Below are 26989 nucleotides of genomic sequence, written 5' to 3' on the forward strand. Positions count from 1 at the left end.
ACCTGCTATTGATGGTCACACAATTATGTATGTGACAGGGATAATGAATTCTGAAGTTACATAAAACTAAGAAAAATGTTATTCATGTTGTAAAGTCAAGTATTCAAGTGTTAGAAAACTCCGGATTTACAGTTGCCCAGGCAACCTTAATTCTGCCCTCTTTTGTATTGAATGAGACAGGAATCCTATCGAAATAATAGCTTGTGATTGAGTAATTAAAGCTCTATTACAGAGCACAGGGGAACAGAATTTAAGTTGTACATAAATTTGGCATTTCTTTCTGATTTTTCAAACTAGCAATACTTCCTAACTTAAATAACATTCTTTTAATAATTAAAAAATAACGATTTCCTTGATTCTTAAGAGGAAGTAGGCAGAAGCAATTTGTGATGCATACCTCAGGCAATCATGTGCCATCACCATCGCCAGCACCATTTTTAACCTTGACTATCCAGCACTGCTCTTTGGGCAGTGGGTGCAGAACTATACCAGAGGCTGGAGAAAGCTGCTGGCTGCTTGGCAGTGGTAAGACCCCTGAGCAGCTACCCCTTGCCAGGTCTGCCTGCCTGGAAAGCAATCCCTTCCTGGGGCAAGGGAAGGGCTGCTTGGTCTAGTTTAGCTCTCCTTGCCATGCAAGGAAGCTGGGGAGGGAAGCAGGGAGGAAAGGAGGCAGTCAGTGTGGAGTCCAAGAGCAGCTTGCCTCTTTTCCCTTACCCTACCATCCACTGCTTCAAGTACTCTGGTGGCTGGCAAACCTTGGCTGCTCTGGGAGCTGCATGAACTCAAGCTGAAGGCCAATGATTTAATTATTTTAGTTATTGTATTTGCTAATATCATTTTCTGTCACTTGCTGACATTTATTTGTTGTTGAACTCAGTCATTACTTGGGGATGGTGGAAAAAAATTAAAGGAAGCAAAGGGAAAAAGGAAAATAGTGATTTTTACCAGCTAATTCAGCAGGACAACTGATCCAGTATAATAGGATGAAAATCCAAAAGCAAAAGAGAGCTTTAGAGCAGAAGTTTTCTGCCTGCCAAATACCAATACTTCTGATGTTTAGAGACCTAGGGCATTTCTTCCCAAAGGAGTATCAGGAAAGATTTCTAGGTGATGAATGACCGCTCCAGGTAGAGTTGTGCCTCCGAAGAACAAACAGGCCAACACTAACATAAATAATGAAAGCAAAAATGAAGCTTTGCTTCACTGGCTTCCCTCTCCAGCGGAGTGATATCAATGCTACAATCAGACCATGAGGTCTAGATGAAGTAAATCCCAGAGTTACTGCTCTGGTCTGCAAATGCCTTGAGGGCTTTAATAATTGATACTATATTGGGTCAACTATACACATTTCACCTTCTGATACAACGCATACTACTTTTTACTGCCTCCTGTTTCAGGATATGGTCAGATTTGTGGCTATAGACCTTAACTAGGTCTGAAGGAGCAGGCTCTGCTCCACATATGTCTTGTACGATCTCTGGCAAGTCAATTCATTCCTCTGAATTTCACTCCCTGATTGTAAAATGAGATTTGGAAACCGTATTTTTTTAAGAGCATCCACCTGTTATATACACCCCACACGGTTAGACTGAATTATCCAGTGCAGGGATTCTCTTCTGCCACCTGTAGTTGCAGTTTATGACACAATCTTGGCTGAGACTACCAGATGACGGTGGGATACCAGCACTGAAAAATACCAACCTCAGAGTAAGTTTGCTGAAGGAAACAACACAGCCTGAGTGCAGGGAAGGCAGCCAAAGCTGTGTACCACGGTGAAGCCCTTTATTACTCTAAGGCTGCATCACTTCAGCATTAACTTTCCTGAATGTCACTAGAGAATTCTATCAAGATGTATTGGGGAAATACATCACCATGTCACTAGAGCACTCTTATCAAGACATCTGTGGAAAAGTGTACTGCCTTTAAATAAGGCTTAAATAGAAACTGTCCTGCCCACAGCAGATGGGCACAGGCTGGAAAGAAGGAGTCTGCAAGACCGCAGAGAAGTCCACAAGGTCTGCTGCTGCCACTGGTGCTCTCCTGGGATTTGGATACTAGATCCACTGTAGGCTCTTGCCTCTGAAGGGCCCTTCTGAGGGACAGGGGAAGCCTCCCTCTGGGTTACCATCACCTCCACCATTGAAATAAACACTGCTTCTGTGTAGAAAAGGCTGGTGAGGGAAACCGTAGGTTTTTACATTTATATTTTCTGTTTCCTTCACTTTGTTTGCAGGATGCAGAATGGAAAAGAAGAAGAGATTACAGGAATCACCGACCTACATATAGCAATAGTAAAAGACAAGCTTACACCATCAAAAAGCCTCTTCTTCTTGAATATCCACCAGTTAAAATGCTAGACTGTATTTTGATATTGTACATTCAGCCCTGTTTCAGCTACTGTTGGGACTAAAATCAATTACATAAAGAATTCATTTGAATGGGAGTCTTGGTTCAGACCCTACCCCATTAGTTATACTAACCTGATCTGTAGGTGTGTAGTCATCCATGCTGACACTGTCAATTCTTTCTAAAAAGCTGAAAGAAAAACAAACATGCACTTAGAGACCGAAAATACTGTCTAGTATTAACACTTTTCACTAGTTTTTCTGGTTTAGACTCCTGCTGCAAAGTTAAACATAAATCCAATGGTAAAGGTGTGAGTCCAATGATTTACTTACACTGACTGAGGTTACATTTCCTGAGCCAAACAGCTTTTTACCCAGACTTTGTTTCAATACAGCACTTCTACACTTACTGTTATGAAGTAGCCACAAGTGGTCCAAATACAATTAAATGTTATAATTTTGGAGGTCCACTAAAAAATACCAAGACTAAACTGTGTCATAACATATGATTGTTCAAACATAAAAAAGATTTTGGGGTTCAAAAAAGAAAACAGGGTGAAGGATTGCCTTTATTTAGCATAATGTTATGTTAACTATAGTCTCAGTCATGTTGCAGCGATGCTTGTTAATACATACAAATAGCTTTGGACCTACATGCTGCCCTACACACTGCAACCAAAGCATAAGTAGTGGAAAGCAAAGCTGACATGAAGTGGGGGTTAACTAGTCTAACTCTTTATGTTGCCAAAACTTGGTGAGAGACATAAAGTGAAACAAAACCTTTCAGCTGCAGGGAAGAACAAGAGAAAAGGGAACCAGAAAAAAGGGGGGAAACCACATTCCTGAAGTATTTAAATTTTTTTCAAGCTTTAATTCTTTCCCAGAATATGTCAGAATGGCAGTATTAAGGACATAAAATGTGATTTTTATAGGTTCAGCTAAAATAGGCAGGATCTCTGTTCTGACTTCCACCCATTTCTTATGTTTCTTACATGTGAGCCTGGCAGACTCATTTTCCCCAGACTGCCCATGTGACAAAAGCTTTCTTGAATTTCTGCACTGTTATTTCCTATTTGGCAGTGAATATCCCACCAGCTGACTCATCCTGCTACAATATTATCAAGATTTATCAACTGGCAAGTTTTTTCCTCATTTTACTTGGGTGTGCATGTGGCATTTACTTAACTGCAGTGGGAAAGACAAAAAAAACCATGAACTCTTGACTTACAATGTGACTCACTGTTAACATGGGGTCACACACTGACCAGTTGAAAAAATGCCCCCTAAAAGCCTGTTTGCAACTGCTACAGCACTTTCCCACGGATACGAACTGAAGGGAAAAGAATATACCCTGCATATATATTTGCTTATACTACTTTTCCTTTTTGAGCCTCCATTGTTATAACAAGGAAACAAAATGAACTATCTACAGCTAGAATATCCAGCTTTTCTTTCTGGATGATCAAGGTATGATGGCTAAGCATATTGTTTAAAACATCACTGTTTAGCACAACACGATGGCTGCCTCTTAAAACTCTGCTGAACAAACTAAAGAAAAAGCAACTTTTACAAGACCTGCCTTGCCAAAAGCCACCATAAACATGTAAAGATATAAAAGTACATCTTTATAGTCATCTACCATCACCATGAATACAGCTACAGCTACATTCAGACTGAACCCTTTGGTCAGGTGATTTTCATCCCCTTAAGAATATCGATTAAGCAAAGCTTAACTGCAGTTACTCCCACAGGTAATGCAGACACTGGAGCAGAGCGATGTATTTTTAACTGGCGCACCTATCATTAATACAACTCTCGTCTCACGCTTGCAGCACACAAGATGATAAAAGGCAGCAAAAAAGCCCAAACCCAAAATGGCTCCGAGCTGCATCTCTTCCTAAACACAGAGTAGTCTTCCTTAACACAGCTGTTGAGGCAGCGCTCCTGTATTTCAAAGTCCATTTCGAAGTTTTCCTTCCAGTTTCTTAACCGTTTGATCCAATGGGCCTTGAAGGATGCACTTTTCAAGAGGATAAATGGTCAGTAGAGGGGTAAATCCAGGTCTCTGAGTGCAGTCTCTGAGTGCAGGTTGAACAAGCCTGCAGAAAATGGGCAGGATCTTGAGGGAGAGCTAGCCAACTGCTGTGGGCAGCGCAAGCTCAGGATCGATAAATGCATGGAAGTCAGGGGAAAAAATGCTGCTCAACCACGGCTGACACAGAAGGGCTCTGGTTAAGAGTGTAGGCAGAAGGGAGTCTTTCTGAACAAATATGAGCTCATCACAAACCTCACAAGACAGGGTGAACCTCTGTTTTTCTTGCAGAATGCTTCCTTTTGGAAGTAATGCATAAATCAGAGATGATATATCTTGTTTCCCCATATCAAGGTGATTTTGGCAGAATTTATCCAAAATGATTAAACACGGTATTTAGTGCCAATTCACATCTCTCACACCTATAAACCAAGCACATCAGGAAGGCTACTGGTTGTTAGGTTTGCTTGTTCCAAACAGGCAAATGACGGTAAGGAACAGAGGAGCGAGTAATGACCATCACTGCCCCTGATGGCCGCAAGTGGGTCATGCCAGTAAAATGCCTCCGTGAGATCGAAACACTGCACTGCACCAGCTACCAAGAAGGAGAAAAATGACGGCTACTGCTGAACCCAGGACACAGTGTTACACTGCAAATAATCCATGGCAAGGCTGGGAATGAGGTAAGTCCTAATTAGATGTCCTATGTGCCAGCCCAAGTTGTCTTTCATTTAGAAATTGTCAGCCTCCTCCTGGTAAAAGGATCCATTTAAAATACCCTGAACTGCAACACTACAGTTAAGAGAGAGTGCGCTCTGAGAAATAACATGCACTTAAAAAAACATCACTTGACATAGCAGCTATAATGTTTTATGCTTGTAAGGTTGCTGGCCACATGTGATCTATATTAAATAAATGCAATGATTTACCAGGTTTTACCTGCCACCCCACTGTGTCAAGCAGCAATGATATCACTAACTCCAATACATCAACACGCAACCACTATTAAGACTTGGCTAATTTTGTAGCTTTACAGAAAATTAACCTTTTCAGTGTGTGAAGGACAGGCTTCTTAATATTTCTTTTGCAACTACATTAGAAGTGCACTGAGATTTCTAGACGCTAAGACACACAAAGCTATACTCTTACATTTTGGAAAGAAAATCGGCTCTTGAATATTCTTTATATAAGCTCCTTACTTGGCTAATTAGCACAGTATGAAAAAATAGCTCTGACAGGCAAATGTACATAGTAGGTACAAGTAATGGATTCCAGATGAGATAAGGAGTGAGTACTGCCTCATTACTAAATACATTTACTTCATTCCCATTACTATGTTATTAGAATGGGAAAACTAGAATCACTTTCCTAAATTGCTTTCTAAAGAATGTTAATTTCTACTAATCCTAAATACCTCTAATTATTACATTGTGGTGCAATATACATTCTTTTATAAATATACATATATATACACACCAGCAAATTTTAAATTTACATGACTAAAATTTCAATGTAAAGTGCTTGAACTGGGAAGATACCTCCCAACTGCGGCAACGCTCCTGTCTCCACTCAAAGAATCAGCGTGAGGAAAACACAATAGTAGAAAAATGAGTAAAAATGGACACTGGTGTCACTTATTCTCTCTTTTTAGATCCTGTTTTCTTCAGCCCTGGGATAAAATTATTTTTCACAGAATTATGCCTTTTTAGAATACTGACAGGTCTGCTATTTATGCTGCTTCTATAGAAACCCATACTTGGAATTTATGTTAATTCTGCAGTGATTGCTTTGCATGCATGTGCAATGAACTTTAAACTCACGCATTCAATTCAACTGTGACTAAAACTGTAACATATGATAAAATATTTATATTTCTATTTCACAATTGTGCTTTTATTTATAAAGGATTCAGTCTGATAATTTTACAACATTTAGGTTCTTCTTAATTTTACAGTAGGGTGTTCTACATTTCGTTACATGGAACAGCATGAACTACTATTTTTGTTTTCTTAAACAAATGAGGCAAGATACTGGAAGGAAGGTCTTCAGTCATCAGTTTGGAAATGCAGTGGTTTGGTTTGCCAACAAATTAAAGAAAAATGGACTGATAAAGTTAAAAAAAAATCATGAGCTACTGACATTATTATATCTATTATTAAGCTGATCTGTAGTTTTATAAATATCTTCAGTAGTTTCCTAGGAAACTCAGCTGACACTTAGTTTGACAAGCAATCTCTAAATCCTATATTATGCAAGCTGTGAACACAAAAGTACAGGTTTTAGATGTGCCTGCCAGTGCATGTGGGAACTATCAATAAGCATTATTCTCTGTAAAAGCCATGGCAATTTGAGCAGCAGTACCAGCTATATAAGAATTTCTGAAAAAAGGATTCATAAATGCACAAATAAAGGGGAGGTAATCGTACATGAAAATCCTTTTCTCCCTGGGTAGATCACTACGTGGCTCTGGATAAATATTCTGACCCCACAAACAAAATCACAATCGAAAGAAAAATCACGTCTTGAGAATAATACGACAGACACAAAAAATACTATGCTATATTTGTACGTGCATTTTGACATCCAACAAATTGGAAAGATGAAGTGATAAACCCACAGATCAATACAATGAACTACACAACGAATCTTAATCTACTTCAACCATTTTGCATGCTCTCACCCTAACATTCCAATGGCTTTGTTGCTGTGGAAAACAAGAAATCAAACCCATGTCAAAATGCTTGTCTCCTTAAAAGAAAAAGGTAATGCGGCAAGTCTTTAAGGCTGTAGGTATAAATTCTCTGTAAGACCAAAGAATCTCAAATTTATCCTCATGTAAGTTGTCAGGGTCAGCAAACATGCACATTTGTGATGGACAATTAAGAGCTTTGAACTCCTCAGCTGGGCTCAAAACCCAGCAGAAGCACCATTATGAAACCATCCAGGAGCAGGACTTTTGAATTCCATCCTCTTTGGGTGGCAGTAAGACACGGGAGAGGCAGACATTTCAGAATGAGAACACCTACCCCAGGTCTCTAGGGAGCTGAAATAGAATATATACCTTCCCCTCCTTCCTGTTACAGTTACCAGGGACAACATCAGGATTTGAAATTCTTTTTCTCTTATTTCTTTCTGTATTTTAGATTAATAAATAATAGATATATTTCAAATCAACTATAGGATTACAATCCTGTAATAAAAATTCTTCCTACAATATCTGAAATAGGAAACTACAGATTTCTGGGTTTGACAATACCTTAGGTTCTATGGTTGCATTTCAAGCAACCTCAAGTTATTCTGATATACTTCTCAGTAACTGAGAAAGACATAAAGAAAACAGCCCCCAGTATTATTTTAACCCCTAAAGGATTAATTTTGCCAAGTAAGTGGCCAAAAATATCAGCAGTAATGCTTCAGAAGATGGTAAAATTTAACAGCTAAGGATTTTTCTGTCAAATTAAAAAAGTTACTATATTTTAAACACAGCTGCCATGTACTGGTGGAATTTATCCCCTCTCTTCCTCTATACCACTCTGCAGTCACTTCCTATGAGGAATAAGCACAGTAGCAAAGGCACAATGAGGAAGAGAAGGAAGGAAACCTGTTTTGGATCCAGTCCGGCTCACCTACACTGTTCTCCAGTTTTGAATGACAAGTGCTGCATAACCTGTTACGAAGAAAATATCCAGTGCAAATGCTGAAATACAGCCTACTGTAACAGAGCATTTCTTTCAAAAGGGTTAGAAATCTACGTCTCGATATTGCTTGTCACACGTTTTTGGTATCTGCTAAGATCCTCAGGACCTCCCTTTTGCTCCTGGCAGCTAAAAAGCATTTATTTCAATATCAAGGTGAACCCACTATCATGTGAGGTGTGACACACATGGAAGCAGGGAGATGACAGCAGGCAGCAGGGAGATGCTGTCCTCCTCCCTGCACTCCCTTATATAGGGACTGCAGGGGGCAGCCTCTGCCCAGCCCACCGCCTGCATCCCACCTCAGGCATCTTCTCTGGAACCTGTTTGCATACAGAAGCTCAGCTGGATCTCTCCCCGAGATTTTGCTAAAGTACAAGTGAAACCTGAATTTAATAAAGATCACGAGAACTTACCTTGCTTCTCCTTTTTTTCAGTTGTCGAAGCTGTATTTTCCCAAGACCTGCCAACCTCCCAGCAGACCTCACGCTGTCTCACCCAGGGCTGGCAAAATGGCTTGGGGATTACAAAAAAAACACCGGGGTTTATCTGTACCTTCACCCACCCGTAACTCATGTCTTGCCAGCAAGGCGACTGTTGTGCCAGGAGATGAAGAGGTTAAATGTGAGGCTAAGAGGGAGAGCCAAGTACAGTCATGCCTGAAACCCCCTGGCTTGTTAACAGGCCAGTAAAGTTTGAGGATTTGTGGTTTAAAGCACTTGGCCAGCTCTCTGCTTGGGGTGAGGGGGGATGCGGATGGGAGGCAGCTGGAGGTGGGTCACTCACCAGCCCACCAGGGAACACAGACAGCATATATGCAGCCAGGATGTGGCATCCTGGGCTGTAAAGCTTGTGGTGAAGCTGTGTCTCCCCAGGGCAGCACTGGCCACTCTGAGCCTGCTTCAGAGGGAGAGGAGCAATAAGACCAGGAAGAGTCTCAGGCCAGCAATGGCGCTCTCCGCTAGACACACAGGTAAAGGGCACTTTGCTGTCCCAGTGTCCATACCATATGCCTGCTGGTGGAATTCAGCAGCTTGACAGTGAAGCATATAACCCATCTCATTTTGTTGCCCTGGCCATGGCTGCTGACTGTTGTGGTCCCAGCTACCATGAAGTCATCAAGAGCAAAGTGAGCATGAGATGCTTCATTTGTAGCAGAAAACTATGCTCCCTGGTAATCCCATGAAGCAGGAAAACTTCAGTTTGAACCCTATTCACAGATAACTACTTTGGCTGAGGCTTTAAAAGCAAAGACAGATGATGATGGTTGCAACCAAGGGCTCGTATACCATTCACCAGGTTACCCTTTCCTGCAAGGAGCCAGACAGCTGGCAGCAATCAGGAGCGCATTTGGTGAGGACAAAGAAAGACAGTGAAAATTCGAGTTTTCTCAGTCTGTGGGCCCAGTTAAGAATGTTTCCTAGCAGACATCCATTTTAACCTCACTTTCTCCACAGCTAAGCTGTCTTCTCTCACTGTGTACTGCAGCTAAGCTTCAAGGGCTTTGGCATATGTCCAGCGATTAACCTAAACAAATGCACAAAAAGTTCAACTGCATAAAACATTTCGTATGTGAGTTGTACCCCCTTTCTGCTTGATAATAGCAATCTGATTTTACTTTTTTAAATTGAAAATAAATGAACTAAACTAAAGAATGAACAAATTGCATGACTTCCACAACGGCTTGTCCCCACGAGTTCCCTAAATTTGTTAAGAAGCAGTGTGAATTTTGGGAAGTGCATTTCTTTCTTCTAAATTTAGCAAACTAGCCACTTTTTGGCTTAGCAGATGTTTTTGCTTTCCGAGTGAGAGGCCTACAGGGATCATCATTAGCCCTCTTCTTAACATAAACACTGACTAAGACCTCAATCTGGAAAACTGTCACTCACACAGAAAGGTTAGTAGGCTCCAGCAGAAAAAAGACTCATCATCTGCAACTTCGGCTATATGGGATCTCAGAGAAGAGGGAAGATGGGCAGAAGGGGAAAGAAGACGAAAGGTTATTTATTTATTTTAAGTGACAATATTTTTTTTATTGTGTGTGCTCAGAAGTTTTATTCCCAGGGGTGCAAGAGGTCAGGCTGCTGCGAAACAGACTAAGAATGAAGTGCCAATAAAATCTGAAGCTTTGATGGGCACATGCAGACCCTCCTTCTGACCACATTCACACCAGCTTGAATTCACTGACTTCAGTGAACTCTCTTCTTTCTCATGAGGATAGTCCTAAGCAGGTAATAATTAAATGCGTACTGATACACGCATGGAGTGTTTCTATAGGCACAGATTTGAGTTCTGCAATGTAAGGGCTACACAGGAGCACATTCTGCAATTACAAGTGTAATTTTGAACAGAAGACTAAAAAATAACCCGAAACCAGAAAGCTCATATTGCATTATCCAGAGAGATCTGGATCCTGGCTGCTTTATGAGCTGATATGTGGCAGGATCTCTTTATCCACAGTCTACATGAAACAACTGTTTAACACCTAGCACCTACACAGACCGGTGCTGGAAGGGAAGCAGATAATACCTGAAATATCAGATGAAATACATGGGCAGAACACAACTGTCTCATCAGGACCTGGAGTATGCACCTTTAGACAGAATGGTAGATCAAAACCTTGGATTTATGTCCCACTAACTAAAGTGCATAGAAGATCTCACCTCCATCTCTTCAGCTGAATTCTTCAAAGGAACTTAGATTTTTATGTTCTGGAAAGCCAAACTGTGTGAAAAGGCCTCAGTAATACGCAGAGTTGTAAAATGCATCAGGTTTACAAGCACCAGCTATATACCACAAGGTTCCAAGGAAATGTCTCAAGCTAACAAAATGTATTTTCACTAGATGTTGCAAATACAGTTTTTCCTGTTACCTGCAGGTTTATCTTGCTGTGATATGGAAAAAATATTTCAGTGCAACTTAAACATCTGACTGATGGCTTTGCACTTCAGATATCCTCTCAGTGTACAAAAATGGCTGCACTTTGGATATCCTCTTAGTGTACACAAAATCCAGCAAGTGCGGTGAGCCCTGAAGAATGCAAAATCCAGGTTAGAAAGAGCACTGGTTGCTGGGAATTAAAGATTACCAGTGGAAGTGGTTTGGAATAGTAAGTCTGCTACAGTGAATGCCAAAAAGGAAAACCAGTTTGACTAGAGTTTTATATAGGAGGCTGATAAAAGAGAAAGCAGAAAATCTCCAAACAGGAGAAGCAAAGGTAACAAAACAGATTTAAAAGCAAGTCATGAGAAGTTCGTGTTTACCAGTGGCATCAGTCCAAGCTCAGTGCAAAAGAACTTGCTGCAAAGAGATTTCATGTTAGAAAGTCAAAGCAGATGATTCAAAAAAGAAGATGCCAGTAGCCCCCAGAAAACCCAGATGAAGAAAAGTGAACTCTTCAGAGTGGCAAACACCCTGACCAGGAAAAGCACACATGCGTGTGCATTACTGTTTTCAGATCTACACGTATTTTGTGACACCTAAATGTAAGGAACAGTGTGTGAAAATCCCGAGCAAAATGAGAGCATATCTGTTTGCTTTCACCTACCACGTGTTTGCTAGGTGTTGACATGACCCAGAGAATTGACATGGCTGGAGTCCTGGGGTTAAACAGGAGGACTGGCACTAGTTCCAAGGCTTAACATTTGGATCACAGAACCAGCTCTCATGAGGATGTCTTAGAGTCTCCAAGACATACACAGGGTCTAGAGTTCCTATACAAACCTACCGTTTGAGGAATACAAGGGCTTCTAACACATGTCCTACCAGAGAAGTTTTCTGGGGTTGCATGTGAGATATGAAGTATGTCATCAATGAAAATTAAGAAAACTGACAAATTTGCTCTACAGAGAAGTCAGGATGGTGACCAGCTTCCTACAGACTGGGAACAGAGAAAGTGCTAAAGCAGCCCTTGCAGAACACCTGGTAACATTTCCTTTTCCTTACTGAAGTTTATGAGGTGCAATGGCAGATCATTTCTCTTCTGCACTCCTTAAGCCTTGTCCCAGGTCTGGCATTGCGCTTACACACCTCTTTTCCTTGTGTGAAGGGCATGCTTCACAAAAGGTAAAGGTCATGCTGGACACAGACTCTATGAGCATCCCTTCAATGTACAGGGATGCTGTGGGGCTCACCAGCATATTCTCAGAGTTACTGGAATAGGATAGTGCCTCGAAAAGCTTCAAGGCAAGAAAACTTATACAACATGACAAAAAGTCATGGCTCAGGAGTTAAAGGACAGAAGGATCATGAAGACTGCCATCCAGTGGTTCCAGAGCATTTGACCCCAAAACCCAACAACTTCAGCAATTGTTCAGAGGTCGACCTGTTGCATTCCCTTTAGCAGAGTGAAGAGACACAGTAACCTTTCACCTTTGATGGGAAGGACTCAAAGCCTGCTCTTCCCAAATGTATTCATGCCATGCACCAGAATTTTTAGGGCTGCCCTACTTGTAATCTAGAGCAGATGTGTTATCCTTCTTATTCCCACACAGAACACACTTTGGGAGCTGTACATGAAACAGAGTATCAGATATATATCATGATCAGTTGCCTCAGACATTACTAGGTGAAAATAAGAATGACATCAAGCAGAGGTCTAGCACTGTGGAAACAAATGCTGGATGTAACCATGAGACTCATGAGAAAATTCCTGTATCTACAAATGATGCTGCTGAAATGTTTTTATTAAATCCCCATTATTGTGCACATTTTAGAACAGGATATATTTAACCACTGAATATATTTAAGCAATTGGTCATAACACCTACAGCTTGGCTAAGTGATTACCTTGGGTAGCTGGAGGTAGGCATGGAGCTGAAGTGAGAAGATGAATTGTTACTACAAAAATGGAAGGAAGCAGGATGGAGTGACCACATCCAACTTGCTAATAATTGGCCTAATTCCATTTAAAAGTTACAAGCTATTTTAACAGAACAAGGGTTATAAAACTTAGTGCTCAAAACTAGCCCTACAACCCTGCTACTTGCACACTGGACAGTAAATCAACACTTAACATTTACTATTAATACATTTTGTGAAAAGCATTCCTATCTCTGTACTTTCTGTACCTTCTTTTTCCTTCCCATCAACTTTCCTCGATTTTTTCACTGTACAGTGCATTTGTACTACTAAAACAACAATACGATGATTTGGGTTTGAGGAATGAGGAAAACAATTATGCAACAACCTGATTATGTCCTGCTTCAAGTTACTTTAAAGATCATATTACACTCATGTTTTTAATCTCTCCACCATGTTCTCAACAGGTGGTTTGTCATTCTGGGGTCTGGTTTACGAAAAGCTGGAGCAAATCAAAGGTCTCTGATTTCTCGATAACAGAGGATTCAGCACCACAAGCAGTCCTCACTGCTCCCTGTGGAGGCTTGGTGCTGAGACGCTTACTGTCAGTGCCTGCACATGGCCTGAGGGAAGAGAGCTCGGGAAGGAAGCTGAACAGCACTGGGCATGCTGTGCTGGTCCTGCAATACAGCAGTAGCACCTGAGCCAGCTTAAAGGACCTGTTGTGGAGCTGGCTGGAAGACTGGCAGTTGCAGCTCCTTGCAAGATCACAGCCAACATCATCATCCCTTAGGGTATCATGGTGCTACTGTGAGAACAACTTCAGCCTTTACAGCTGAAAAGTCGCCCTGCCGCTTCATAGTTGTTGCTCTGTACAATGTACACATCTGCAAGGAAGGTCAGAAGATTGATAAAAGCTTACTTTATCAAAAAAATCCAATAAAGGCAATTTTAAATCCTGGAAAAATTTTAAAGCTCTCAAAACAGGCACCGAGAAGGAAGCTGAACTTCCCAATTTGTGTTCTCCACCCATACAGTTAGAGGAAAAAACATGGAAGATTTATGCAATAGCAGCTGAAGAAGGCTGACAAGGAATATACAAATAAGGCATAAATGTCAAAAACTCAAAGCCAGTTGTCAGTTCAGATCTCAAAATGTTGTCATTTCTCTCATTCTTCTTTTAAAGAGAAGATTAAAAATACCATTCCCAATTTGCATATAGCCTGTGGAAATGAAAACCAGGAATCGTTTGCACTCTAGCTACAGAATCGTCACTCACTCATTTACGGAATGACGTAGAGCTGGCGATATGTTGGCAGGTCGTCCTGTGGTAGGGCTGTGAGGACAGGTACAAGTTTTGTATTTTCAGGGAGAAATGCAGATGCATATTTATCCTTCTGCTTTTTCTTTCCCACTTCAGACCTGAGAGCTCCTAGAACACCAAAGTCCCACCAAATTAACTGTTTTCCATCAAACTCTGTGTGTGACATTGTGGTTCAGATGCTGGGAAATACTCTGAGCAGGAGTGTGCCTGGAACCTGTCCTGAGGGCGAAAACTACTTTTGTGATTGCCTCTAAGGATTTGACCTTACCAGAAAGTCCACATTAAACCAAATCCTAACACATACAATTGCTTAGGAGAGCGAATGCCCTCAGGAGGTAGAGCCAAGAGTATCTAAAGTAGAGTGTGAAGAAGAATGAGGATCTTTCACTTTAGCCTCTGGGATCTTGGCTCCACAATGAGATTAAACTCTCAATCACACAGAGTTGGACGTTTTTCAAACAATAAATCTGGAAAGCTTCACTAAATGATACCAGACCTAAACTGCTAAGTTACAGACAAAACCTGAGCTCTGTGCAAGAGTATCCTACAGAATGACTGTCTCTGAATTCTAATTCCTCAAAAAGGAACTCGGAATTTTTAAATTAATGGTATAAATAAAAAATGCTCTTCTCTTCCCTAAAAAAGAAGAGCAATAAAAGAAAAAAAAACCCCAACCTAAAAAAACCTTTCAAAATGGTTTTCAACTACAGAGGTGCTCTGTAGTTCACTGCAAACAGAGCACAGAAGATTAATTAGAGACTAGACATTTTATTAAAGTCATCATAGAAACAGAATCAAACCACAAAGTTTTGTTGTTCTTGGGTTTTCTACTTCCAGTTAAATAGGACTTCTGATCCCAAATACCGGAGCACAGGTATGGCAGCCAAATCTATGGGCATTTATTTTAATCAAATAAACACACAGATAATTGCTAATCTTATAATCCCTTCAAATTGTTAGCAACCTTCTTAATTAGATTACAAATAATCCAGGCCTAACACTGGCACTGTAAATACTGATCTCTTGCCCTTAACAAATGTCTGTCTTGCAACAGGATGTCACTCATTAGACTTCAAAGGACCAGAAGGTCACACTTCCCTCAGAAAAATAATTACTTTATGGAGGGCACAATGACAAAAAAAACTAGGTAAATTCAAAAAGTACACATTTACAACATAACTGTGATGATATTTTGAAAGCAGAAGCCATCGCTTAATTCAGCAGGTGCTGATACTTTACCCATTTACATGATGCTCTTTTGAGAAGGTTTCAGTGCTACTCATATCAAAAGGCAAAAAAGTAATGCTCACAGTTAAAGGAACTATTTCTGTTTTTTTAAATTTCAGTGCTTTATTAAGTATTTCTAATACCTTCAGCACAAACCCTTGAAAACCCTAGAACAAATGGAAAACAAATCAAGAAGTGTAACTATTAAACAACCGCATGCATATCTTTAAGACATACATCTTCATCTACTGGTTACATGTCAAATCTGGGGCTGCTCTGACCTAAATTCAGCTCAGGCACTGCAACACACTTCTGAGCAGATTTGGTGTCAAAACAGTACGTGGACAGAAGCCAAATCACAGAAGTGAGGAAATGGGGATGTTTCCAACTGCTTTTTATGTCTTTTGCTTGTGTTTCTTCCCATCTCAGCACTGAGAAACTGTATGATGGGCTCCATCATGACACTCTGCAGGTATCCCAGGCCACCTCTGCCCCTTCAAACAAGAAGTGGATGTTATGTAGACTGATAGTCCACATCAACAGGAAATAAATGATGACCAGAATTAATCTGAAGCACACTAAAAGTGCATTGAAAAACTGCTGACCTATTCTTCAAAACTGAAGGTGATTTATTTTCTCATAGAAGCAGGTAAGAGGGAATTTTTAGTAACTGCAGAACACATGTAGATAAAATTAACACAAACAAATGGCAAGATATTCCGACTACGGGGCAAGCTTTGCACTTTCCTGCACTGTTTTTTTCTTTTGTTAGAATGATTCAGAATATTTCAGATATACAAAGGGACTAAGAATTCAGTGCAAGAAAAGCTTTGATTCTACTGATACCCACAAACATAGTTTAAAGGATATAAGTAATCCTCTTGAATGCAACAAGACTTTGGAGTTCAGTGGGACTGCACATATGCCTAAAAGACCAGTAACGTGCGCAGAATTTCTGATGCCTGGAGCCTGAAGAAAAGTCTTTCCCCTAAAGTAAACTGAGACCCTGCTCTTTGCTCATTACAGCATAACTCCGAACATCAGTCAGAACTGCAGTCCAAGAACATGTGACACTGCATGGCATGTTGCAGGTACAGAAGTGGCTTTTTATTCTGCAGAATGATCACACCTGTGTCATTCTTCACAAGTATAATTATCTTGCTATTAAGAGTAACCTGTAAAGAGATTTCTCTAATATCCAGCAGCTTTAGATACAGATCATTAGCCCTTTCTTCTGTCTTCCCAGTAGCATGCTAACAGAGGATACATTAAACGTAATAAATAACACTTTATGTAACAATGATTTTGCCAGCACCTGATCTATGGGAACTGTCAGTGTACAGTGTGACACCAGCATGGACAGGCTCCTCTGCAACCTCCATCAAGCCACCAGAACAAATCAGGCTCCAGATTTACTTCCTAGTGGGGCACATTGCTCTTCATACTTCTACTCAGTACAATGTAGATGATCCTACGAAGACACAGGAACAAACTAACTCACTTTCTAGGACGGGCCTGCTACCTGTTTGGTAACTGCCACACCAATGCAGGGGCTGGTCTGTAAGCTGAGAGGGCCCCTGGCAACACACTGCCTTAAAAAGCAAGACCTGCATATTGATTTATTGAAATGATTAGGAAAACTAGTACTACGCCCAGGTGATAAGTCACCATCATTAATGCCAACTTGTCCTTCGAGACAACAGCCACACAAGTGCTGTGAGGTATCTTCAATTTTGCATGCAGAATTTTTTTGCCAATGTCACTGATTTTCTTCAGCAGTTCACCTTAAAGTGTCTTCTGCTCTGGCAAGGAACATAATACCATGCAACATCCATGTCCTGCTTAATTATAGCAGGAGAATAAAAAGAGGACCAGAAAAGTGAATTAAGATATAGGAGCTCACTCCTTTACACTCCCACCACACCTACATTCTTTTAAAAATTGTTTTTAAGGGAAAATCTATTTGCACTGAGAATCTGAATGATTATGGTCTTTATCTTCAAACATGATAGAAGAGAAAGGTGCCTGGAAGTAGAACACAGGAGAACAACATCGGTAACCAAACTAGACTCTTCTGTATTTACTGCTTCAAACACTACTATACCGATTATCATCAGAACTCTGGTAATAAGCTGGCTACAATTAAAATTTAGTACAGATACCATATAAACACTGAAAGCCAAGGACATGCCCATGCATAATGCTGAAAATATAATTCAATCCGACAAGGGATTGGAAATAAAGATTTTGAAAGGAGCCAGTTACTATGGCATCATAATTTCTACTAAAACGACCAATTGTAAAAGAAAACATGACCTACAATTGTTAAGGCAAGGAACAGAATAAAAGATGTAATGAGAAAACAATAGATTAATACTGATAAACAAAAACAACACTGTAAAACTACAGCAAACTGAGGAAATTACTTAGGACATGACTTGAAATACAGATGGAACATTCTGAAGGAAGCAAAATACATTTCACATAAACTCACAACCCATCATTTTTAGACAGTGCATATGTTAATTACTCTATTCCTTCTCTATAACTGTTAATAAAACCATTTACCTAGATTAGCACCCAACCATCTTTGAAATGGCAAGATGAATTTCTTTCTTTCCCCAGAATATACATTCCCATGACCAGGCCTGCCCCAGCTAGCTACATAGCATGTTTAGTTATATATAAACACACACACTTGCATCAACATTGAAGAGCTTTGTTATTTACATCATTTACTGAGCATCTGAAGGAGCATCTCTGAACCCACCAGTACAAGGAAAATTGTGGAAGGAGCAATTTAGCTAGATAGAAATACATCAAAATCAAAGCCATGACTGAAGGAAAGGTTTGCTTATTGATAGTATAAAGAAATTCTATCTGGTTAGGTTGCTGTTTTTTTCTTGTAGAAATTAAACAGGAAATTACATTTCTCCCCCTCTCCTCCTTATAAAGCAAGGCATTTTCATTTATGATGCCAAAAACTTGATATTTGTAGATTTGTCTGCCATCAGTTGTTAATCAGTCTCATATCATTTATAGGTAGAGGGATATCTCTTGACAGATACAGAAAACAGATTTAGAACTAAAGCTGAAAATTATATAAAGACAGATAGATAGATACACATTTTAACACCCTGGAGTACATTTCCAAAAATAAACTAGTCAAATGGGTATCTTCCTAAAAAAGGTGATTGCATAAGCATAATTACACTAAACACAAGTACCTGTACTATCTCTCTGCATGTTATAAATAGCTCAACATTACATTACACAGTCTTATTCCAAAATGCCATTGTTCTAGGTTCATGCCTTCTCTCAGAATCCTTTCAAAAAAGGGCCCCAGCCTTCACTGCCAGCCTAAGTACTATTTTCCTGACGTTGCTATATAACTTTAGAATCCAAATACACTATTTCCCCCTTGCAACCCACACTGATTATCCAAAAAAAGATTATTCCACCAGTTATGAAAGTTGCTTGATCATATCACTCTTTCTCTATTAATTGCCAGGATCCCTCTGCTTGCTTATCGAGTTTTAATTTTGTAACTCAACAACTTTTTGTCATCTTAGAAAAAACAAGAGGCGCATATTTCAGGATGCAATTACAGTAGAAGTGCTGGGGCAAGCTCCTCTTCAGAAACTTTAAGCTGAGACCTCTGAGCAGGATATTGAGCTGCATCCAAGGATTTGAAAAAACCTCCTACCAAGTAGTAGCCAATGGAAGCACTGCAAGATGCACACTGAGACAAGAATGCTGTTTTTTTTTTTTCCCTCCTGTCTTCTTTCTGACATAAAATCCCATTTACTAAATTTGTGCAAAAGGACAGAATTTCATCTTAAGCAACAAGTAGAAAGTGAGCATAAAAAGCACAAGCACTTATGAGAGGAAGGAGATGAACTGATAATGCCAAGTGTGAACATGTGGCACTGCCTATCAGTGCCAATGCACCACTCAGACAATCTAAACGCCACTGTAGATAACACAAAACATGTATATTTTTTATTAAGTTGTTATAGCCATCAGAGGTAAGCACACAAATTCCAAGTTTAATTCATCTGTCATTTAAAGGTTAAAACCATGGGGCAAACCTAACTCGAAGGAGCAAGCCCTTTTGTCAGGAAGAGCAGTTTTGTTATATGACAAAAGCACAACACTGTGGGAGGGGACCCTCTGCATGATGCTTTGCTTAGAAATTGAAGATACAGATGAGCTGTAGTTTGGACTAGTGCTTATGACAACCCAGATAGTATCACCTCCTCAGCTCCATTTCTGCATGTTGTATGCATAGTATGCAATTCTTCCTATACGTGGTATATAATGATCAGCGTAACAGTTAAAAGCAAACCAGCAGATATTACTTAAAGCTACTGAAATAACTACATATTTCTAAGGAAATGCAAAGGAGAAACACACAAAAGACAATCTGAAAAACACCTGTATGCTTTTCTCAATACACAGTACACAAAGTAAGGATCTTTCTGCTTCCTGCTGAGTATTTCTGACAAAGTTTATTTGATACTTAATCCTACAGGGGAACACTTCTTTTTGCTCTGCATCTAGCTTCTGAAATAGGTGTCTATCCATGGTTCAGTTACTGAAGAAATTAAGTAAATAGACGTCTATGCCCAGTGAAAGCAATGCAGCAACCTTTCTTCCCTCGAATGCAAGCACACTTCTCAAGTTCAGCAAGGCCTGTGGAGGCTGCTAAATACATCACATTTGGAGAATAAGTCAGTGAGATCTTCCTAATGCATTAAGAAAGATAAGATACTACTAAATCCAGTAATATTATTTCAAATTATAAGAGTTACGAATAACGTTGCACGATGTATCAGGCAGCTAGAAATGTAGAGAGAGAGGGAGATAAATATCAAAGAAAGGATGGTCTGCGTAAGGAAGAGGAAATGCTGAGACAGAATTTATGAAACTCACATTAGATTAAAAACCAGACACCCGCAAGATAGGTATGTAACTACAGAAAAGAGAAAATTATAACTGAGACATTATCTTCATGGTGATCCACAGGCATGCATAGAATTACTGCAGACATTTACTGAAATTTACATTAGCCAGCTCAATTATGGATAGCCACGTATCTGCTATATCAAGGCTTCAGCGTCTGAGCCCAGTGTCTTAGAAACCTGTCTGCATTTAAGCTGCTTCTTTCTGCATAGGCACCCAGACTGATTAGGGTAATGGGAGGCTGACTATGCCCTGGCAGGCTGGCTATGTCCAGACAGGCTGCAATTCCACCTGTGTTCTGTGTCAAAAGATTCAAAGAGGATGAAAATGAGCTCGTGAAAGGACGGAATCCAGAAAAAAAAAAAATTTAATACATGTATCAGAGGAAAGTTAAGACTCATGTACAGCAGCTTCTATAAAAAAGATTGTGGAACAGGAAAATGACAGCTATTACAAGCTGATTACAAATATTATGTCCTTGAGAAGGTTTTACATCTATATATAATAAAGCAAACTTTGATCTACTTGTATTTAATTTGCTACATAATTAAAACTGTCCTATAAGCCAAAGTTAATTTAAGCAGTCATATGTTCACCTAGAATAATTTTCAAGAAATCCTCTTCCTCTTCAATTATATTGCCATATGTTAATAGCTTTTAACAGATTTATTTACATACATGTCATAACTGACCTGAAAGATTAATTTCATAGCATCCAGTAAAGAAGCACCTGTTCTAACTCTCCTTGTAGACAGCAGATTCACAGCAGCTATTACCCTTTTTTTTAACTTGCAGTTTGTTTTTTTGCATCACTAAGAGCTCAGTGCAATTATTTCCTAAGTGTGCCATCTCTGCTCCATGCTTCATTCAGTAAAATCTGTTTACAGATGCCTTAGCGGTGAGCTGAGCTGTAGGAGCTATAATGCGTGAGCTGGATGTGACGGACAGCTTGGCTACATGACGCCTTGCAGGCACACTGTTTTATTTATCTTGCACATTACTGATAACACTAAGGTGTGTGTTTGAAAGGCCGACATGGCACTCAGCGAGTAGGAGATTCCCCGCCCTTGCTGCCTGCTTTGGTTTCCTCCCAGGGCTGGGACAGGAAATGCGGCGGATGCAATATACGCAACTCCTCAGCCCTCCATAAGCAGCATCAGTGCTGCAAAGGCTACTTAGTTTGGCCACAAACACGTAGGTGATTACTAAGCTCTGTTTAAGTGTGGCAGATTTACTGAGAATAAACAGTTAGTTATTTGTTGCAGAAAACAAATCATAATTTCCTACCATCAGCGAAATTACAATTACCATTTTCTCTCCAAATTCTGTTTTTCTGAGGCATAAAACTACCATAAAAATTCTAACTGAAGACAAACTCTTTTCCTGTGATTTGGTTTTTTTTTTTCTTATTTTTTAAGTTACAACGGTATGAGCCGTTCTAGCAAACCCAGGTATGAAAATGTGTTGCAGTTTGTATTTCAAAGGGAAAAAGATGGGTATTGGAATGAGGAGGCAGTGTATCTGTGCAAGGGAATGGTATGACTAGAAGCAAGTAGCTGACATTCAGGTGTTTATTTAGAGATTTTCATGGCCATACCCTTTTGTTGTATTTTACAGTAAGGTAGCACAGGACAGCTCAACTTAAGCAGCAACCGTGGATCCTGAGCTCAGCTGGACACTCCCTTGATTTGGCTACAGGCATTTGAAAACATTTATTTATTTATTGAGAACAGAAGAGCTGCTGGGTGTTGTTTTTTTCTTTCTATATAAAGTGTGAGGTGTCCCTGCCCATGGCACGGGGGTTGGAACTAGGTGATCTTAAGGTCCTTTCCAACCCTAACTTTTCTATGGTTCTAAAGGGATCATTTCTATAAATAATAGAAAATATTTTTGCTATATTTTTATAAGAGAATGTTGAACACACTCAGAAAGGGATTCTGGCACAAACAAAATCAATATATTTTCCTTAAAAAAAGAAAGGCTGACATCTGAATAATTTACATACATTTGGCTTAGAGCCCACACTTTAGCATGATTGACTAAGAAAAATGTGCATGCAACAAGCTTTAAGAATTTACTGTTTCTACTCATTTTTCTTAGCTTTTCCTATTCCCAACATTATTACATTCTATGTTTCTTTTCCCAACTGCAACTTGCCTAAAATATATTGGCTAAACAAAAATGTATAGGCAACGGGTCAGAGGAGGCTACGGTTCCCCTTTGACATCAAAGCCTATTAAACCCACAATTTCAACAAGAATTACAGAGTCCTTCCCTGTACCTGTAGAGGACTCATGACATGTTTGACATGCCTCAGAGTTCATTCATATCGTTGTTCTTTTCAAACCCAGGTCCTAGCTTGAGCGACTCTTCCCCCAGCCCAAGGGAAAATCCCAGTCAGGAGCGGCAGGGAGGTAACAAGACGGATTAAAGAGTCCCTTTGTGCCAGTGCTGACACAACTGGCACTGATGTTTGCATTTGTCTTCATGTGTCTATTGTGTATTAATCTCACCTAACCCTTTTTTGCACAGGCTGCTATTGTAGGGAAATCATATTATTCAGCTTTCTCAGGCTGACATCCTTTTTCTCAAGTCACTTTTTCACAGCTATTTGCATTTACTGTAAGAGCAGACCTCCCATTCCCCAGCTCTCTAAAGAGAAATGCCAACAAATTCAATCCCTATAGTTCATTAAAACACGTACACCTGCAGGACCAAAATAAGATGCATCACCTGAACAAATGGTTTTCAGGAAGAAGGGAAACAGACCTCTTTTTTTAAAGAAAAACCAACCTATCGATTGAAATGAAATTTGTTGATACCTTCTTTACCCTTCATTAAGGTTGTGTCTCAACTGCTTGAGTAACAGTAAACTGATGCTATTGACTGACTACAAGATTTCATGCCATGGTCTTGGCAGGTGATTTTAAGTAATAGACAGTCTTGAAATTACTGCGTTAAAATATATTTGTGCCTTTGAAAGCATGCAGACACGTTGAAACCAAATCCACATGAAGTAAAAGTTAATCTTTTAAAGGTTCAGTGAGTATTTACTTAGGTTAAAGTATCATTTCTGAGGACTGGTGCATTTCATGCAAAAAATCCACAAAACAATAAAAATACTAATTATGAATGGAAAACCTCACAGTCGAATATGTCAGTCCAGTTAATGAGTAAAGTATTAGTTCATATTGCTCATATTGCTCTTCTGCTTGCTGAAAAACAACATCTCACATGCTGTAAAGCTGTGCTTTCAGAGCAAGGATATCCCCTACACAGTGGCTCTGCAGGCAGCTGCATCTGCTTTTGTAGTGCTTATGTATTTTCAGACAACAATCACACTTGATAGAAGACATAGACAAAAAAAAAAAAAGATTTAAAATGCCTAACAGTAAGGACTGCATCAAGTGAGACAATGGGGTACCAGGAAACATGGAATTCTTGTTACACTCCCGCGTTTGCAAAATAGGAAAATCTCCTAAGAAACACAGTTGGTAAGTCAGTGGATTTGCTTCTTGTGTGAGGCTTTGATATGGGTTTTTTAGGTACCTGAAGGTTGTTTTTTGACAGCGCCCTTGTTTTGTTTACAGCACATTGCTGGGATACTCCCTTTGATTCAGCCTGACACACGTGATGTTCCGACAGCTTCTGTTCTGCAGTGCTGCTGCTGCACTAAAAATAGCTTCCGCTTGCTTTGGCTCCACATCTAATTTATGGAAACTCACAGAAAAGAAGGCCCCTGTTAGTGGGTGAGCGACATACGATTTTGCAGCTTGTGCTGTTAATCTCACTTGGCCTCTTGAAACACATCACTGACAATTTACAATTTAAGCCTGCAGTTAATGGTTAAGGAGAAAGAAGATAATGCTTTATACCTTTCATTTATTTTTAAGGTGGTTTAATACTAACTTAGCAGAAAAAACAGAACAGTTGGACTACGCTATTTAAAAATGCTGAGAATTTAGAACATACATTTATAAAGGGCTACTAGTGCCCACAGTTAAGGGAAAGTGCCATAAAGATTTTCTTAATTGGTTTACAAACTACAGTAAAATTATAAACCTCCTGTTTGCTAGAACAGCTTTCAGATGTTTTACATAAACTTCTTCATTGTGCCATGAAAGTCATCATACAAGTACATCCTTCAAGAAATGCTGACTTTACAAACTTTGCCACAAAACCTGGTCTAGTGGGAGGCGTCTCTGCCCATGGCAGAGGGGCTGGAACTAGGTGGTCTTTAAAGTCCCTTCCAACCCAGACCATTCTATGATTCTATGAAAACCTGCCTCTGCATGAAACAGTATTTTGCATGCCCATCTCAACACATATCCAACATGTATCTTTCTCTGAAAAAATCAGTTGATGTTAAAATTCAAATGACAAAGTTAATTTAGAGAAAGTGGTTATTTTTCTTTCTGTAAAAGAATGGGGTTTAATTTTCTAAAGTAGAATTTTTCAGCTATTCAATCATAGCACCGCATTTCGGAATGTCACTGGCTGAGCTGGAGCCACTTTCAAGTAAAAATGATCAGAAACAGGTGGCATAAGTCTGGTATCTGTATTAATGCATTAGTTGTTTAATGGCTGAAATCTGTGAAGACAGGAACACTGAAGTAATGAATACCAATTCCAGAACTGGAAAGGAAGGCCTATTTTTCATTTAAGTTTTTATGGTGAGTAATGAAGACAATAAGGAAATTTGGAATCAGATTTTATTTCAGATATGAATTTTTAAGTTAAGGAAACTTCAAAAGGCAATCAGCAGCTTAAGAAGAGAGAGATTTCAATGCTTTAATCTTGTGAAAACCTTGTAAAAAAAGTATTTAAAAAAATAAACTGACTGGCTTTGTCCAGAAAGGCTCCCTGCATAAATTTAGCAGTCTGTTTGCAAGCTATCAATTTAAGGATTGGTATCTAATCTGTTATCCAAGTAAGGACATTACTTAGCAACTACCATGGCTAAAAAGGAATTTTCATAAGTCTCAAGAGAGGTTATGATTTATCGACCAAAAAACTCCAACAGAATCCTGGAACCAGTTCAGGCTGGCTACAGTTAGCTGCTTATGAATTATATGACTAAGAAATGGTCAGTGAGTCTGTACTAACCTATTTATGCAAAATATGCTGTGCTGTGTTATTGTTAACAAGTCTTCAACTCAACAGACAATTCTTAACTTCAATATACCTTTTAAGTAAACCCTTTTTTACATCCTGCCATGGGGGTTAAAAAAAAAAGACAAAACCCTGTCGCACAAACTTTCAGAAAAAAGGCACAGTCTATGAGAAGAATGAAAAAATAGCAGCTCTGCAGCAGAGTTTTTGTATGCAACTATGTGTGACAGAAAGGGAAAGGAAGAAAGTGAGGAAACAGTATGATTTAATCCTTGCAGGAGTGTCATTTTCCTTTCTGCCCTAACTGTTCAATTCTTTCATTTCCAAGGAGTTGAAAACAAAAGCTTTAAATGCCTCTTTTTCTATCTGGGGTATATAAACATGAAATTCTGTTTACATTCTTAATTATAAACATGTATTAAAAATCCCTGGTCTATCTCCAGCCCCAAATCAATTTGATAGCATTCAAATCAATGTTTACACTCTGGCACTTGTTGCCTTCACAGCTTCAGCTCTGTGCCTCTATGCTGCTGATACAAGCGGGAAGCATGAAGTTCTGCAGCCTTGCACAGTAATTTAACTGCTAGAAAGCAAAAGAGAGATGGGATGCAGATCTAAGGTCTTAAGTTTTGGAAAGGCCAGAGAGCAGAGGCAGCCATCCCTTTAAACATCTCACACTGCTCTGTTCATCTCTCCTATCAGTGCTAGGATAACAGTATGCGAATACAAAGCCTGGCCCTGCCTTAATATAATTTGGAATGTTACATAAGTGCTTGATAAACAAAGCAGGCAGCTAGAAATGAGATAACCTAGCCATGTGTATATTCAGCTGACTACTTACTTAGATTCCCAGCTACTATGCTGTGACTTTGATGAAGTGAAAGAAAATGGCTGTAAATACCAACCTCTAAAGGCATTCTTGTATTTTTTAGGACAACTTAGTTTCTAACACCATCTGCGGGATAAACATTGTCAACGTTTTAAATATGGACAAATTACATTTTTTATTTTCTTTTTCTCCTATGCTTCTGAAGAGTAAAATGGTTGGCAATACAGGAGGCACTTCAGAAGCATCTCCTACCTACCCACAGATACACAGGATCGGTCACATCTTTCACATGCACCCTTAGAAACGTACTACAAACTACATGATACTTCTCAGCTTCGTAAAGTTAATACCAGACAATAATTAGGATGGAAGTTGCCAGGCACATTATCTAAATATCCCACTGCACAAAATACACATAAAATGTCAGGAAAGATCACAGGAAAAAACTCAAGACACAATCTCTAATGTATATCCTTCTTGGTCACGTGAGAAACATTTAAAGCAATGTTAACTGCATCTGTTGCCTTATTGCTGAATGAAAATAAAGGCCATGAAAAGAAAAGCATGGAAGCAAACTGACCCAGCTTCATACTGATCAGCAATTATTGAACCTAGTATGTTCCTAGTCAATTAAAAGCCTACTTTTAAAAAAGTTTACAA

At 39.5% G+C, this 26989-nt stretch overlaps 1 protein-coding gene across 3 annotated transcripts in view; it reads right to left on the minus strand.

Annotated features, from left to right (window-relative positions):
- Positions 1-26989, minus strand: part of GNAL (G protein subunit alpha L) — a 192510-nt gene that overhangs the window by 10406 nt on the left and 155115 nt on the right. For all 3 annotated transcript variants that reach the window (XM_057397448.1, XM_057397450.1, XM_057397449.1), the window contains one exon: positions 2481-2535. In XM_057397448.1, the coding sequence (XP_057253431.1) occupies positions 2481-2535 (55 nt within the window). The remainder of the gene's footprint in view (positions 1-2480; positions 2536-26989) is intronic.

The sequence above is a fragment of the Pezoporus wallicus genome, unplaced genomic scaffold (genome assembly GCF_028554395.1).
Source record: "Pezoporus wallicus isolate ANWC-B61680 ecotype Strahan unplaced genomic scaffold, APGP_CSIRO_Pwel_v1 contig_227, whole genome shotgun sequence".
NCBI lineage: Eukaryota > Metazoa > Chordata > Aves > Psittaciformes > Psittacidae > Pezoporus > Pezoporus wallicus.